The sequence below is a fragment of the Scardinius erythrophthalmus genome, assembly GCF_964197995.2.
Source record: "Scardinius erythrophthalmus genome assembly, chromosome: 12".
Classification (NCBI taxonomy): domain Eukaryota; kingdom Metazoa; phylum Chordata; class Actinopteri; order Cypriniformes; family Leuciscidae; genus Scardinius; species Scardinius erythrophthalmus.
Window position 1 is genome coordinate 2,183,187 of NC_138232.1, and position 15,478 is coordinate 2,198,664.

General features: G+C 37.1%; 1 protein-coding gene across 6 annotated transcripts in view; it reads left to right on the forward strand.

The window, feature by feature from the left end:
- tox2 (TOX high mobility group box family member 2) overlaps nucleotides 1-15,478 on the forward strand; it is a 140,065-nt gene that overhangs the window by 74,229 nt on the left and 50,358 nt on the right. For 3 of the 6 annotated variants that reach the window (XM_081380898.1, XM_081380894.1, XM_081380896.1), the window contains one exon: nucleotides 12,191-12,451. In XM_081380898.1, the coding sequence (XP_081237024.1) occupies nucleotides 12,191-12,451 (261 nt within the window). The remainder of the gene's footprint in view (nucleotides 1-12,190; nucleotides 12,452-15,478) is intronic. The other 3 variants (XM_081380895.1, XM_081380899.1, XM_081380897.1) reach the window with 1 other exon arrangement.

Sequence of the window (15,478 nt, forward strand, 5' to 3'; positions counted from 1 at the left end):
TGCCTGAGACGACATTGCTAAAGTGACATTTGTATTGTAAGACTGCTGACTTGACCTGAAATGTTGTTGAGATGGCAGATAAAACTGTAAAGAGTCGAAGTCTGCTGAGCGCATCAGTGAATTTTTTATCCTGACTTCGTCTAAGAAGCATAATGTTGTTACTTACCTTCTCGAATTCAAAACCAAAACTATAATAGCGTATCAGTGGTACTAAACCAACACTGCCTTAAAGGAGTAGTTCACTTTCAAAAAAAAATGCTGCTGATAATTTACTCACCCCGATGTCATCCAAGATATCCATGTCTTTCTTTCTTCAGTCGAAAAGAAATGAAGGTTTTTGAGGAAAACATTCCAGGATTTTTATCCACAGAATGGACTTCAATGGCAACCAACTATACCAATGTTCACAGAAGGTTCAAATGTCCGTCTCAATGCAGCTTCAAAGTCTCGACACGATCCCAGTCGAGAAATATGGGTCGAAACGATCGGTCATTTTCAAAAAAAAAATTATATATATATATATATATATATATATATATATATATATATATACTTTTTAACCACAAATTGCTGATGAGTTGCTCCACGCATTGCGTCATCACGTTGGAAAGGTCACGCGTCACGTCATCTGTCTAAGTTATTTGTCTGTGTTCTCTAGTTCAAAAAGGTAAGGAAGGGTGAAAAATGTCATCTCATTTTCTCCTCCAACTTCAAAATCGTCCGACATCTTCGTTTTAATTTTTTTTTTATTATTTTTTTTTGTGACCTTTAAAAAGTGATGACGTAATACGTGGCGCATCTCAGAGATGGTACAAGACGGGCATTTGTGGTTAAAAAGTATATTATATATATATATATATATATATATATATATATATATATATATATATATATATATATATATATATATATATATATTTAAATGACCGATCGCTTCGCTAGAAAAGACTCTTATTTCTCGACTGGGATCGTGTCGAGACTTTGAAGCTGCATTGAGACGGACATTTGAACCTTCAAACTGTTGGTTGCCATTGAAGTCCATTCTGTGAAGAAAAATCCTGGAATGTTTTCCTCAAAAACCTTAATTTCTTTTCGACTGAAGAAAGAAAGACATGGATATCTTGGATGAGATAGGGGAAATTAAATTATAAGTAAACTAATCCTTTAAAATACTCTCTAGGTCGTCAGCTCACTAGTTTTTGAATTGATCAGCAATTAATGATCCTTTATAAACCCAATTTCTACAGCAATCACACGCCGTATGCAGATATCACTGAGCGCTGTGCCGTAAGACACACACAAACACATCATGTATATATTTCAGCTGGAGATCTGGCTGATGTCACATCACGAAGCAGCTTGGTCTCCATGTCTGTCGCTCTGACCTGTGTGTTCATCATTAGTCTGATTCTCGTTCTGTCTCTAACATTCACGTAGCGTTTCTCTTCCAGTCCAGTGTGCAGTAATAATGACCTGAGATTTCCCAGAATTCACATAATGCTCAAATGAAGTGCAATGACAGAGCGAGACTGTGTCATTCCCTTTTTCACGATGATCGGATCATCTAACTATAGTTGTTAAATGAATCATATCAGTATTTTTTGATATTGACAAAGACACAGCATGAACATATACAGTACACCTGACAGGTTCTGTTTTCATTTATTGATCCTTCCTGTCGACTCATTATAATCCACGCCTCACTGAACAGTCTTATGTTTAATGAAAAATTATGCCACACCAAAGTTGGGCAAACACAAGCTGTCAATCAAAAAGACAAGACCGAAAAACCTTCGGTCAGATTTCTTAATGCTTTTGATAGAAGTCTCTTCTGCTCACCAAGGCTGCATTTATTTAATCAAAAAACACAGTCAAAAATTGTGATATATTATTATGATTCAAAGTAGCTGTTTTCTATATATATTCCTGTGATCAAAGCTGAATTTTCAGTCTTCAGTGTCACATGATCCTTCAGAAATCATTCTAATATGATGATTTGCTGCTCAAGAAACATTTATGATTATAAATGATGAAAACAGTGGTAAATGCCAAGTTCAAAAGAAATACATTTTCTTGAAATAGTAGAAATAATAATATAAATGTTTTTACTGTCACTTATGATCAATTCAATGTATCCTTGCTGAATAAAAGTATATATTTTTTAAATCTTACTGTCTTCTTTCTTAATGCAAGTTTTTGGTCTCATTGTGCACGTTTGAAAATAAAAATGTAATATTTTTTGATATCAATAGTACAGTATTACCTATAAGAATAAGAACAATAAACAAAATCCGAAATAAATTGTATATGCAATTGTGGAGAATTGTCTGCAAAGCAGCATATGACACATAAAGCATGAAAAATGAGTTTTTAATTAAAACATTGAGTCGATTCACATGTACGGCTGGCAGAAAATAACATGCCACTCGCCTCTGATAGTTATATCGCATGTCTTATTGTGGTATTTTGTTTTGCATCAGCGTGTTACAAAAGAAAACCAAAAGTAAAGTACTTAAGACAGTATCTTTTTGAAATGATCCGGTTCTGGATTCCCAATCCTAAGGGTTAGTCCAGGTGTTGTGTTACAGTAATGCGACTCCTCTGTCCTGCTTTGTGCGACCAGACTGATATGATATTGTTGAGAACGGGGTGTGTGTGTGTGTTCATGCATACACATACGGGAGATGACGGCAGTGAGGCACAAAAGAAAGTATTTTTTCCTAGACTTTTCCTTCAAGTGCTGTTGAACTGTAGAAAATTGACTCGGCTGATGAGAATGTAAAGATTTCTGGATATTTCAGACTGTAAATTGGCGCTTGAGCATATGGTGTTTGAGTGAACACATTGAAGGTTAAATGTTTCGCCTCGTCCACATGCTCTCCGAATAATGTAGACTGGAGCAGATGGTATGTAGGCTGCACATTCACTTTATTTATGGGTGAATAAGACTGTGTGTGTGACTGTTGCAATTAGGTTCCATTTAGCCGGATATTTATTAATTATCTCTATCTGCAGACGCCCATAATCCAATCCACTGCTGTAAAAGCTGCTGGTTTGTACATGCCTGTCTAAATGAGCACATATAGACATAAATAAATAAAGCTCATGATGATTATATCTTTCGATTTTCTGAAGAAAATGTGAGTGGGGCTCGTGCGAAATTGCTATTTGGTTGTCAGGGTGTTCTGGATGATTTGCTAGTGTGGTTTCTCAAGCGAAACGAGTCTAGATACTTCACTTCGCAAACACCGCTAACTATTACAAGCTAAACGGGATAGTTCCCTCAAACTATCTGTCATTAATTACTCTCCCTCGTGTCGTTCCAAACCCGTAAGACTTTCGTTCATCTTCGGAACACAAATTAAATTGAATGAAATCTGAGAGCTTTCTGTCCCTCCATTGACAGTCTACGCAACTACTACTTTGACGCTTCAAAAAGTTCATAAAGAGATTGTAAAACTAATCCATATGAATTTTAGTCCAAATTTTCTGACGAGACTCGATCGTTTTATATGATGAACAGATTGAATTTAGGCTTTTATTCATAAACATTCATCAATGCAAACATCCGTTATGATAAACGGAAGCTCAAGCATGTTCGCTTGACGTGCGAGAACCAATGAGGTTGATTCTAGTGTTACGCATCACGTTTGAGCTTCAGCAAGAACCAATGAGGTTCATTCTCGTGTTACGCATCACGTTTGAGCTTCAGCAAGAACCAATAAGGTTCATTCTCGTGTTATGCATCACGTTTGAGCTTCAGCAAGAACCAATGAGGTTCATTCTCGTGTTATGCATCACGTTTGAGCTTCTGCAAGAACCAATGAGGTTGATTCTCGTGTTACGCATCACGTTTGAGCTTCTGCAAGAACCAATGAGGTTGATTCTCGTGTTACGCATCACGTTTGAGCTTCAGCAAGAACCAATGAGGTTGATTCTCGTGTTACGCATCACGTTTGAGCTTCTGCAAGAACCAATGAGGTTCATTCTCGTGTTACGCATCACGTTTGAGCTTCTGCAAGAACCAATGAGGTTGATTCTCGTGTTACGCATCACGTTTGAGCTTCTGCAAGAACCAATGAGGTTGATTCTCGTGTTACGCATCACGTTTGAGCTTCTGCAAGAACCAATGAGGTTCATTCTCGTGTTACGCATCACGTTTGAGCTTCAGCAAGAACCAATGAGGTTCATTCTCGTGTTACGCATCACGTTTGAGCTTCTGTAAGAACCAATGAGGTTCATTCTCGTATTACGCATCACGTCTGAGCTTCAGCAAGAACCAATGAGGTTCATTCTCGCGTTACGCATCACGTTTGAGCTTCAGCAAGAACCAATGAGGTTCATTCTCGTATTACGCATCACGTTTGAGCTTCAGCAAGAACCAATGAGGTTGATTCTCGTGTTACGCATCACGTTTGAGCTTCAGCAAGAACCAATGAGGTTCATTCTCGCGTTACGCATCATGTTTGAGCTTCTGCAAGAACCAATGAGGTTCATTCTCGTATTACGCATCACGTTTGAGCTTCAGCAAGAACCAATGAGGTTGATTCTCGTGTTACGCATCACGTTTGAGCTTCAGCAAGAACCAATGAGGTTCATTCTCGCGTTACGCATCACGTTTGAGCTTCTGCAAGAACCAATGAGGTTCATTCTCGTATTACGCATCACGTTTGAGCTTCAGCAAGAACCAATGAGGTTGATTCTCGTGTTACGCATCACGTTTGAGCTTCAGCAAGAACCAATGAGATTCATTCTCGCGTTACGCATCACGTTTGAGCTTCAGCAAGAACCAATGAGGTTGATTCTCGTGTTACGCATCACGTTTGAGCTTCAGCAAGAACCAATGAGGTTGATTCTCGTGTTACGCATCACGTTTGAGCTTCAGCAAGAACCAATGAGATTCATTCTCGTATTACGCATCACGTTTGAGCTTCAGCAAGAACCAATGAGGTTGATTCTCGTGTTACGCATCACGTTTGAGCTTCTGCAAGAACCAATGAGATTCATTCTCGCGTTACGCATCACGTTTGAGCTTCTGCAAGAACCAATGAGGTTCATTCTCGCGTTACGCATCACGTTTGAGCTTCAGCAAGAACCAATGAGGTTGATTCTCGTGTTACGCATCACGTTTGAGCTTCAGCAAGAACCAATGAGGTTCATTCTCGCGTTACGCATCACGTTTGAGCTTCTGCAAGAACCAATGAGGTTCATTCTCGTATTACGCATCACGTTTGAGCTTCAGCAAGAACCAATGAGGTTGATTCTCGCGTTACGCATCACGTTTGAGCTTCTGCAAGAACCAATGAGGTTCATTCTCGTATTACGCATCACGTTTGAGCTTCAGCAAGAACCAATGAGGTTGATTCTCGCGTTACGCATCACGTTTGAGCTTCAGCAAGAACCAATGAGGTTCATTCTCGTGTTAAGCATCACGTTTGAGCTTCTGCAAGAACCAATGAGGTTCATTCTCGTATTACGCATCACGTTTGAGCTTCAGCAAGAACCAATGAGGTTGATTCTCGTGTTACGCATCACGTTTGAGCTTCAGCAAGAACCAATGAGATTCATTCTCGCGTTACGCATCACGTTTGAGCTTCAGCAAGAACCAATGAGATTCATTCTCGTATTACGCATCACGTTTGAGCTTCAGCAAGAACCAATGAGGTTGATTCTCGTGTTACGCATCACGTTTGAGCTTCTGCAAGAACCAATGAGATTCATTCTCGCGTTACGCATCACGTTTGAGCTTCTGCAAGAACCAATGAGGTTCATTCTCGCGTTACGCATCACGTTTGAGCTTCAGCAAGAACCAATGAGGTTGATTCTCGTGTTACGCATCACGTTTGAGCTTCAGCAAGAACCAATGAGGTTCATTCTCGCGTTACGCATCACGTTTGAGCTTCAGCAAGAACCAGTGAGGTTCGGTTGAGCTTCTGTTTATGTTCGCTGCTGATCAATATTTACATATGTGAAAGCCTAAAAAGCCTAAATTCAATCTGTTCATCATATAAAGCGACTCAATTCATTTGAATTAGTTTTATGATCTCTTTATGACATTTTTGAAGCGTCAACGTAGTAGTTGCGTAGACTGTCAATGGAGGGACAGAAAGCTCTCAGATTTCATTAAAAAGATCTTCATTTGTGTTTCAAAAATAAACGAAAGTCTTACGGGTTTGGACCGACATGAGGATGAGTAATGAATGACAGAATTTTCATTTTTGGTGAACTAGCCCTTTAACCCTAAATAACACTTTACATTTTTAGAATTAAAAATGCATCCATTTATAGTTATTCAGTCATTATTTACTGCATTTATAAATATTTTTTTCCTCTGATTATGCTTTCAAAAGGAGGTTTTGTCATTTTCAGCTCACTTCTGGGAACGGTTGTATGTCACTTTGTGTGTCTGGTCTTCGGATAATTTATGATGGTGGTGCTGTCCGTCAGCCAAATAAAAACAGATGACGATCCAAAAACATCGTCTTTGATAAAGCCACCCTCCACACACACACACACACACACACACACACACACACACACACACACACACGCACACGCACACACACACTCACAGAGTGAATGGGAATCTGATAGATGTCTTTCTTTGTCTGTCGTTGTCGGGTTTGTGGGGGATGTGTTTTAGGTTAGATCACTCAGGCATCCATCACCGCATGTCGCTGGAGGTCTACAGAAAAATGCTTATTAGAAAAATCTGTCATTATGCTTATAAACACACGAGCACATTACATTTGCCTCGCCAAACAAGAAACTTTCAGAGTTTTATTATTTGCACTTGAGTAAGTGTTCCTCCGAGACATTTTACTAATTCAGATATATTATTTTACGTAACAGGTGAAGCTGCGGCGCTCATTTTAGTTTTAATAAACGTGAATATTAATATAACATTCAAAGCACTCCATCATTTCTCTATAGAAAGTTTGCCTCCTTTAACTACTGTGTGCTCTGGTTTCAGAGACCTGAACTGCATCACTGCATCACTCAGGGTTAGACTTTTCTGATTTAAGAGATAAGATGCATGAATTTCCCCTTCTGGATGATAAAATGTGAATAAAATCCCACATTGAAGGAGGAACCCGAGCCATATCTAGATGCCCTTCAGAGTCGTGCGATTGGGTTTTGCACATGCATCAGAACATGTAAAAGTGTAGTTGTGGAAATATAATGGTCTTAATAAGCCAGATCGAAATAGATTTATGTCTGAATGGCATCTGTTGTGTTAAGACTGAAGCTCGCACACTCATATGTTGGATTTCTAATCAGCCCAACAGCATACAATGGCTTTAAATTGATGCCAGAGATAGTTGGACGCCTTCCCAACCTGAGAAAAAACTCTTCTCTTTTCATTATCCCATCATTTACGCCAACTAGCCGTTCATCTGTTTATGAAAACAGAAGGCGTTTGCATTCGATCGCATGTACAAATGTGTGCGTTTGAGTCGACTTTTCAGCGACCAAATGTTTTTGAGCGTCGTAAATATTCTCAGGAATTTGATAGCGTTGCTTTCAAAGTGGCGTCCGCTCTTCACTTAATGAAAGCTACAAATTGAAACCCTCAAACTCAATGCAAACGCCATCTTGCATCCAAATTGAGTTCTAATATCCTTGAAAATTGGATGGAGAGATTGAGGAGGAGCAGGAAAATGGAAAAAGTGGCAAAAAAAGAGAAAAAAAACAACATTTGTCTTCTTACCAACTGCTTTGACTGTTGCGATGAACCTTTGAAGAGCAGAACCTCTACATGCATTAAATGTGTAATACATATAATCACATCCTGAAGTGAGGCGGATGAATTATGTATTTTTCTGGACCGTTCGACATGGCACCACCTTGAGATTTACATTTTATCGTCAAGGACGTTCCGCTGCTTTTGACAAACGTCCCGTCCCCTCCTGGTTTCACCACAAAACATTCACTGAGTCCATTGTTAGCATTTATCCTTAAAATCAGCATGACGTGGAGGGATTTGATGAGCGTGGCCTTTCATGCGCAGGAGAAGTGTGATGAGTCAGCCGCTCTCAATGAGCTTCAGGTAATGGAGTTTCATCAGCAGATCTCCCCACATTACAGCAGATTTAAAACATCTGCGCACGCTCCGTTCCTTACAGTAATGCACCATGGTACCATGGCCAAAGAACCCTGGTAGTACCATGTGGTATGAATGTGGTAGACTTAAAAAAAAAATGTTCCAGAAAGTACTGTGGTAATTTGGGCACATGCACCATGATATTACTGTGGTATTTTAGATGTGTACCATAGTATTATCAAGGTATTTTAAACATGCAACACAGTTTTATCCTTTGGACATGAACATTGGTATTGCCATCGTATTTTAGAGGGCACCATGGCACTATCATGGTATTTTGGACATGTACGTTTACTGTGTTATTTTTGTGGTATTTCTGGATGTGCACCATAGTAGTACATTGTTTTGGACATGTACAATGGTATTACCATGGTATTTTAAACATGTGCCACAGTGTTATCCTTTGGACAGTATAGTGGTATTACCATAGTATTTTGGATTTATACCATGGTATTACTGTGTTTTTTTGGACATATTACATGAGATTACCATGGTATTTTGGGCCATGGTATCACTGTGGCATTTTAGATGTGTACCATGGTTTTACCATAGTATTTTGGACATGTACAATGCTATTAACATGGTATTTTAAACATGCGCCACAGTGTTATCCTTTGGACAGTATAGTGGTATTACCATAGTATTTTGGATTTATACCATGGTATTACTGTGGTTTTTTGGACATATTACATGAAATCACCATGGTATTTTGGGCCATGGTATCACTGTGGCATTTTAGATGTGTACCATGGTTTTACTATAGTATTTTGGACATGTACAATGGTATTAACATGGTATTTTAAACATGCGCCACAGTGTTATCCTTTGGACAGTATAGTGGTATTACCATAGTATTTTGGATGTATACCATGGTATTACTGTGTTTTTTTGGACATATTACATGAGATTACCATGGTATTTTGGGCCATGGTATCACTGTGGCATTTTAGATGTGTACCATGGTTTTACCATAGTATTTTGGACATGTACAATGCTATTAACATGGTATTTTAAACATGCGCCACAGTGGACAGTATAGTGGTATTACCATAGTATTTTGGATGTATACCATGGTATTACTGTGGTTTTTTGGACATATTACATGAAATCACCATGGTATTTTGGGCCATGGTATCACTGTGGCAATTTAAATGTGTACCATGGTTTTACCATAGTATTTTGGATATGTACAACTGTATGGCCACAGCATGTTGTTTTGTTTCTAAGGTGTACAGTGTCAAAGTACCACGATATTACCATCAGACACGATCAGAGTAGTTTTTCAGAGCTGTATGTCATCAGTTTTTCCGATGGTTCTGCATCAGCTGACACTTACGGAGGTTCATCTCATCCCACGTTTAAAGAGGTTCTGTTGGAGAAGTCTCCTGAGGACTCGACGACAGTCTCTCTTCACACAATAGCTGCTCGCCCCACTGTTTACAACACACAATTTAGTTTCCTTCCAACAATTATGAGGGAAATTGAATCTCAGGAAATGTTCATTTTCACATCCATTAGAGCGGACAATAACAGGGGAGGCCTGAAGCCCACAAAGACATCTGTCTTCAAAGGCCTGCAGAAGTATATGGAAGATTAATATCCAGCCCGGCAACACGAGCGCATGTTTACAGCGAGACCGAGCGGAGAATAGAGCGACCTCAGACGTGTCACGCTGAATATCTGCTCATCTTTGAGCCAGAATCACCACTGAGATCTCTTTCTTATCCGGGTTATATCTTCAACCAAATAATCGGGCAGATTGTTCTCCTCAGAGAAAGACTGTAATGTCTCAAACTGTGATTTTTCCCCCCGAAAAACATCTAATCCTTGCATGAAACATAATGTTCAGGCTTTTATGGCTCATATAGTCTGATATTATAGTGAGAATTCAGAGGAAAAACAGCTCAGTTTTATTCAGAGGCTCAAAATATGCAAAATAAAATGCATATAAATATCAATATCTGCCAGTAATATGTCTTAGTAAGATGATATTTAAATGCTTAGTTTTATGATCAAAATTTTAAAATGCAATGCAATACAATAATGATTGAGAGATGAACAAATAAACAAAAGCCTGATGATCATATTTGATACTCGTGATTTTTCATATTTGATACTCGTGAAGTTGCTTCAGTCCATTTGAAATATTACTAACAATATCAAAGTTACGTTTCGGATCATAAAGACTCGTGAAGCTCGAGCTGAAGGACGTTTGTACAATTAAACTGAAAGACTTTTACTCGCTAAAACAGTCTGTTGATCAGAGACAGAAGCACTGGAGGAGATTGACAGGTTTATCACATCATGTTCATCATTTATTGTTTACTGTAGATATTCATGTTTTCATGTTTCAAATAAGATACAGTAGCGAGTCTCATGAGCAATGAAAGAGTAATCTGTGAGGAATGAAAATGTTCTTCTGAGTGAGCAAGTCTCTTTCTTAAAATACCATTTAGCGCTTTAGCCTTGTGGAGACGCTCGGACAGATGATGTATTTAGGAGAAGTTTGTGATTTGAGTAATGCACCGAGGCAAGGTGAAATCTGAGGTCCCACAATCCTTGTCTCTCACTCTCCACGGCCGCATATTTGCTAAAAGTATTTGTTTGCAAGATAAATGGCCGTTCTCCAGGCGAAGATGACTGGCAACACAAAGATGATATTGAATTGATTTCTGAAATGTTGCAGAACTGACTGTTTGATGTATACGGGCAGACATGAATCATAAAAATTCTATTAAAAAAGCTCTTGAATGGTTGACAGCGGAATATTATTTCTGATGATTAATTTGACTCAGTTATTATGGACGGGGCTCCAGTCAGATCGCCTCCTACAGAATTGCTTTTCATTCCCTCTTGAATACTCTCTCTCTCTCTCTCTCTCTCTCTCTCTCTCTCTCTCTCTCTCTCTCTCTCTCTCTCTCTCTCTCTCTCTCTCTCTCTCTCTCTGTCTCTCTCTCTCTCTCTCTCTCTCTCTCTCTCTGTCTCTCTGTGTCTCTCTCTCTCTCTGTCTCTCTCTCTCTCTCTCTCTCTCTCTCTCTCAAAAGTTAGATTGACGCGGCTGACGAGAGGCATGAGTATTGATATGGACGCGTGGCCAATCGCAAACTTTAGCGCTATGAAAACATGGTCTGTGCTTCCAAAAGTTGATTGTGATAATGCCGTATTTCCAGCAACTTTCCATAAAGCCAGATCGGAAGCTGCCAACTTATACGCGTCCAAAAATGTGATTCTTACATGTTTAACTGCATAATATTTATATAATTGTGTTTATGCCTCTCGGCAAGCATCATGTCTACTGCTGTTCATGCTCACAGAAAGGTTTGGGATTGATCTGACTTTTTTAAAATGGGGTTTATTTTATTTGGTTTTATTAATCGTATTTGATTTTTTTTTTTTTTTTTACTAATTTATTTTAATTTAACTTAAGTTATATTTGTATTGTATTTGTTGTATTTGAACGTGAACAAAATACAACTTATGTACAAATAAAATAAATTACAACTTATGTCAAATAAAATGAATAAAATGCAAATACTTAAAAATATAAATAGAATAAATTCAATACAAAAATATATATTAAAATATTTTTTTTAATTAAAATTGTATTTTATTTTATTTATTTGAATGAAAGAAAAATATAAATTAAAATAAAAAAAATAATTAAAATTGTATTTTATTTTATTTATTTGAATGAAAGTTTTATTTTAATATTTTATTTGAATTTTTATATATATATATATATTGTATTTAAACATACATTTTTATTTTATTATTTTATTTAAGTTGTAATATATTATGTTATTATATTTGCATTTATATTATTTATATTGAATTTATTGTATGTGTATTTATAAGTTGTATTTTTTTAACATAAAGTTTATTTTTATTTTTAAGGTTTAGTTTTATTTGTTGTATTTCAACATGTTTTGTTGTATTTATTTATTTTGTTTGAACGGAAGTTGCAATTTATTTAATTTAATTTAATTATTTAATTTTATTGTGATGCCATTCAATCTGACAAGCAAGCGCCACTCAACGATCCTGAGGCGATATAATGATGTCCCGATTCTCTGTGTGTTCCCGCAGCAGAATTACTCAGGACACGGCGGGGGGAGCGGGAACGGCGGAGGGGGGGGAGACGAGGACTACGAGATCCCCCCGATAACCCCCCCGAATCACCCCGAGCCTCACCTGCTGCACCTGATGGACCCCGAGTCCAGTTACCTGTGTCACTCCATCCCTCACAACGGCCTGATCAACCCGTACTCGTACTCCGAGCTGCCCGCGCTCATGATGTCCAACATGCTCGCGCAGGACGGGCACCTGCTGTCCAGCCAGATGCCCTCGGTGAGTCCCGGTGCAATCCCACAATGCACTGCAGTGAGATCCAGGCCTACACAGACTACAGGCATCATGGGTTCGCTCCCGACGCAAAGGCTGTTGCAAACTAATTACCTGGGTTTATAAGATACAGCATCACATTTATCCTTTGTGGATCGGGCAATCCCATAATGCACTGCAGTGAGATCTAGATCTAAGACGAGACTAAGACTAAGAAAATAATATTTTAATCAGTACCGAAAATTATCAATAAAAATAGGTCCATTTAATTAAACTCTGACATTTGTGTGTGCACTATGCTATAAGCATAACATTAGCATTGTTTGGTATTATTATGTCTATTTTCTAGTCAAGTATTCTCTATTAACTTGAACTGTCAAGCTCAAATTTAGCATTTATCATAAATTTGACGTCTTTAGCTCAGTTAATGTACATAGTTGTTAAATTTACATTTAGTCATTTAGCAGAAATTGTTAATATTTCATAATTATTGATAATTAAAAAATAAAATAATTAATTGAACTGTTCATATTTTGTGTCAATATTTATTTTAATTTAATATTATTTATATATAAATTATATAATTTATCATATGCATTTACAGCAGAGAATACTAATTAAGAAAATTGTTAGTCTGTATCTTGTCCTAATTGTTTTGCCTCAATAAAAACAGTATATCACCAGATGCATATGCAAATGATATGCAGATGAGGTTTTGCATAATTAAAAAGGCATCGTAAGCTCCGTATTTGGTATTTCCGGGAGAAATTCTGGTGGACAGTAAAGCTTGTGCATCTTCAGTTTGCTGTGATTTATGAATCCATACGGTTACATAATTCACTAAACGTTTATGTAAACGCAGATTTTCGGCTGATGTGATTGGCTGCTTTAGTTGAGTGGCAGGACTGTTCTGTGTTTGTTTGAGTGACAGGTCTCCTCGTGAATGAATGTCGCTGCTTTTTGACCCACAGACCACTGATCGTCAACTAACTGACCACATCAGGCCTTCGTCTCTACTAACGATTCTCTAATTGCGTTTAAGAGCGAGAGATGATGTCAGAGTCAGCACTGAGGGTTTGTGGGTAAATTCATCAGTGGCGTTTCTCTCTGTCAGTGGCTTCTTTGTTCGTCCATTACGCTCTTCTCCTCCTCCTCATATCCAGAGCTCATTACTTGCTGTTTTGTTGCTTAACACAGACTCTGAGGGCCATAAAGAAATATCAGGAGAGTCGTCAAACCTGCCATCTGTGGAAACTCCCTCATAAAGCAAAGAAATGTACAGGACAGCTCAGAAACAACTCTGGAATTCTTCTATAAGAGTGAATCTCATTCTTAAACAGTGCAAAATACAATTATAGAATTATGTTCGATTTTTTAGATTTAGATTAATCCGATTTTAGATCTATTAATCACTACTAATCGCATCTAACATAAACATTTGTAATTATATGTACATAATTATATAATTTCTATAAGGGCGAATCTCATTCTTAAACAGTGCAAAATAGAATTATAGAATTTTTTTTAGATTTGACAGCACTAACATATTTTATAAAATAAAATAGAAATAAACTATAATATATTTATGGGTGTGTATGTATATATATATTGTATATATATATTAGTGCTGTAAAATCTATTAATCACTACTAATCGCATCTAACATAAACGTTTGTAATTATTTGTATATAATTATATAATTTCTATAAGGGCGAATCTCATTCTTAAACAGTGCAAAATAGAATTATAGAATTTTTTTTAGATTTGACAGCACTAACATATTTTATAAAATAAAATAGAAATAAACTATAATATATTTATGGGTGTGTATGTATATATATATTGTTATATATTAACAAATATATTATATATTAACAAACTTTTATGTTAGATGTGATTAGTTGCAATTAATCGATTTGACAGCACTAATATATAAATATATATGTATGTATGTGTGTATATATATATATATATAAAATAAAGAATAAAGTGAAAATATAAGTGAAAATATAAAAATAAAAGCTATTTCAAAATATGAATAAATATTATAAGAGTATATAAATAATACTAAAATATCACAGGACAGATTTTTGTGAGATTCACCTCTAAGCTTTTAAACAAAACACAGTGTTCTCTTTTATATAACAGGGCTTTATATAACATTTCAGTCTTTTTGATTTTAAAACTCAGTTTTAAAACTGGAATCCAGTGCAACAACAGCGCAGAGTTTAAATTCAACTTTTCTGGCCATTCTTCTAATGGCTCTCTACAAAAGAAGCCACTTAAAATGGACATCAGGCTCCAGCACAAAATGGATGACAGACGTTCTGCAGCCGTATGAATCTATGCATGCAATTTCTTTAGCAACCACAATGCATTAAATCAACCATTCTTTCATTTCGAGATCCCATTTCTATATTGACACCCATCGAGCGAGTGAATATAGAGTGTGCTAGTCAATAAATCTCCACTTAATGACACCAGCGTGATGGACTGCCATTTTATTCCCATTTCTTCCTCAAGCAAACTTAACCACGTAGCAATTATGTTCTGTACTATTTGTGCACTAAAATTTCTGGTTGTTTCCGGTTGAGGCGTTTATTAAGTTTTATATGCCCACAGTTACAATGATAAAACCAATCTTTTTTTTTTTGAAAAGCTAAGCTCTATGCGCCGTATAAACGGGAGATGTGTAATGTGCCCTATTCACTGAGATGCTGATAACATTTCATGTTTTACATTGACCTTTTATGACCTTTGCCTCCATCTGAGTTTGGTGAAATGAAAATTTTGATGGCTGATTCGGTCCTGTTTGGTAGATCGATGGCATTGAAACTCTGCACTGGTTGCATTCTCAGTCTTGCCACAAGAGGCGCTATTGCAGAATTCAAATTACAGTTAAATAGCTTAGCATCAACAACACATTAGGTTTAATCGCACAAACATTTGAAGGTAACACTGATTCTTTCTTGTTTTGTTTGATATGCTTAGTGATGGGAGGAAAAAAGATTTTCGAAGCATTGAATCAATTGA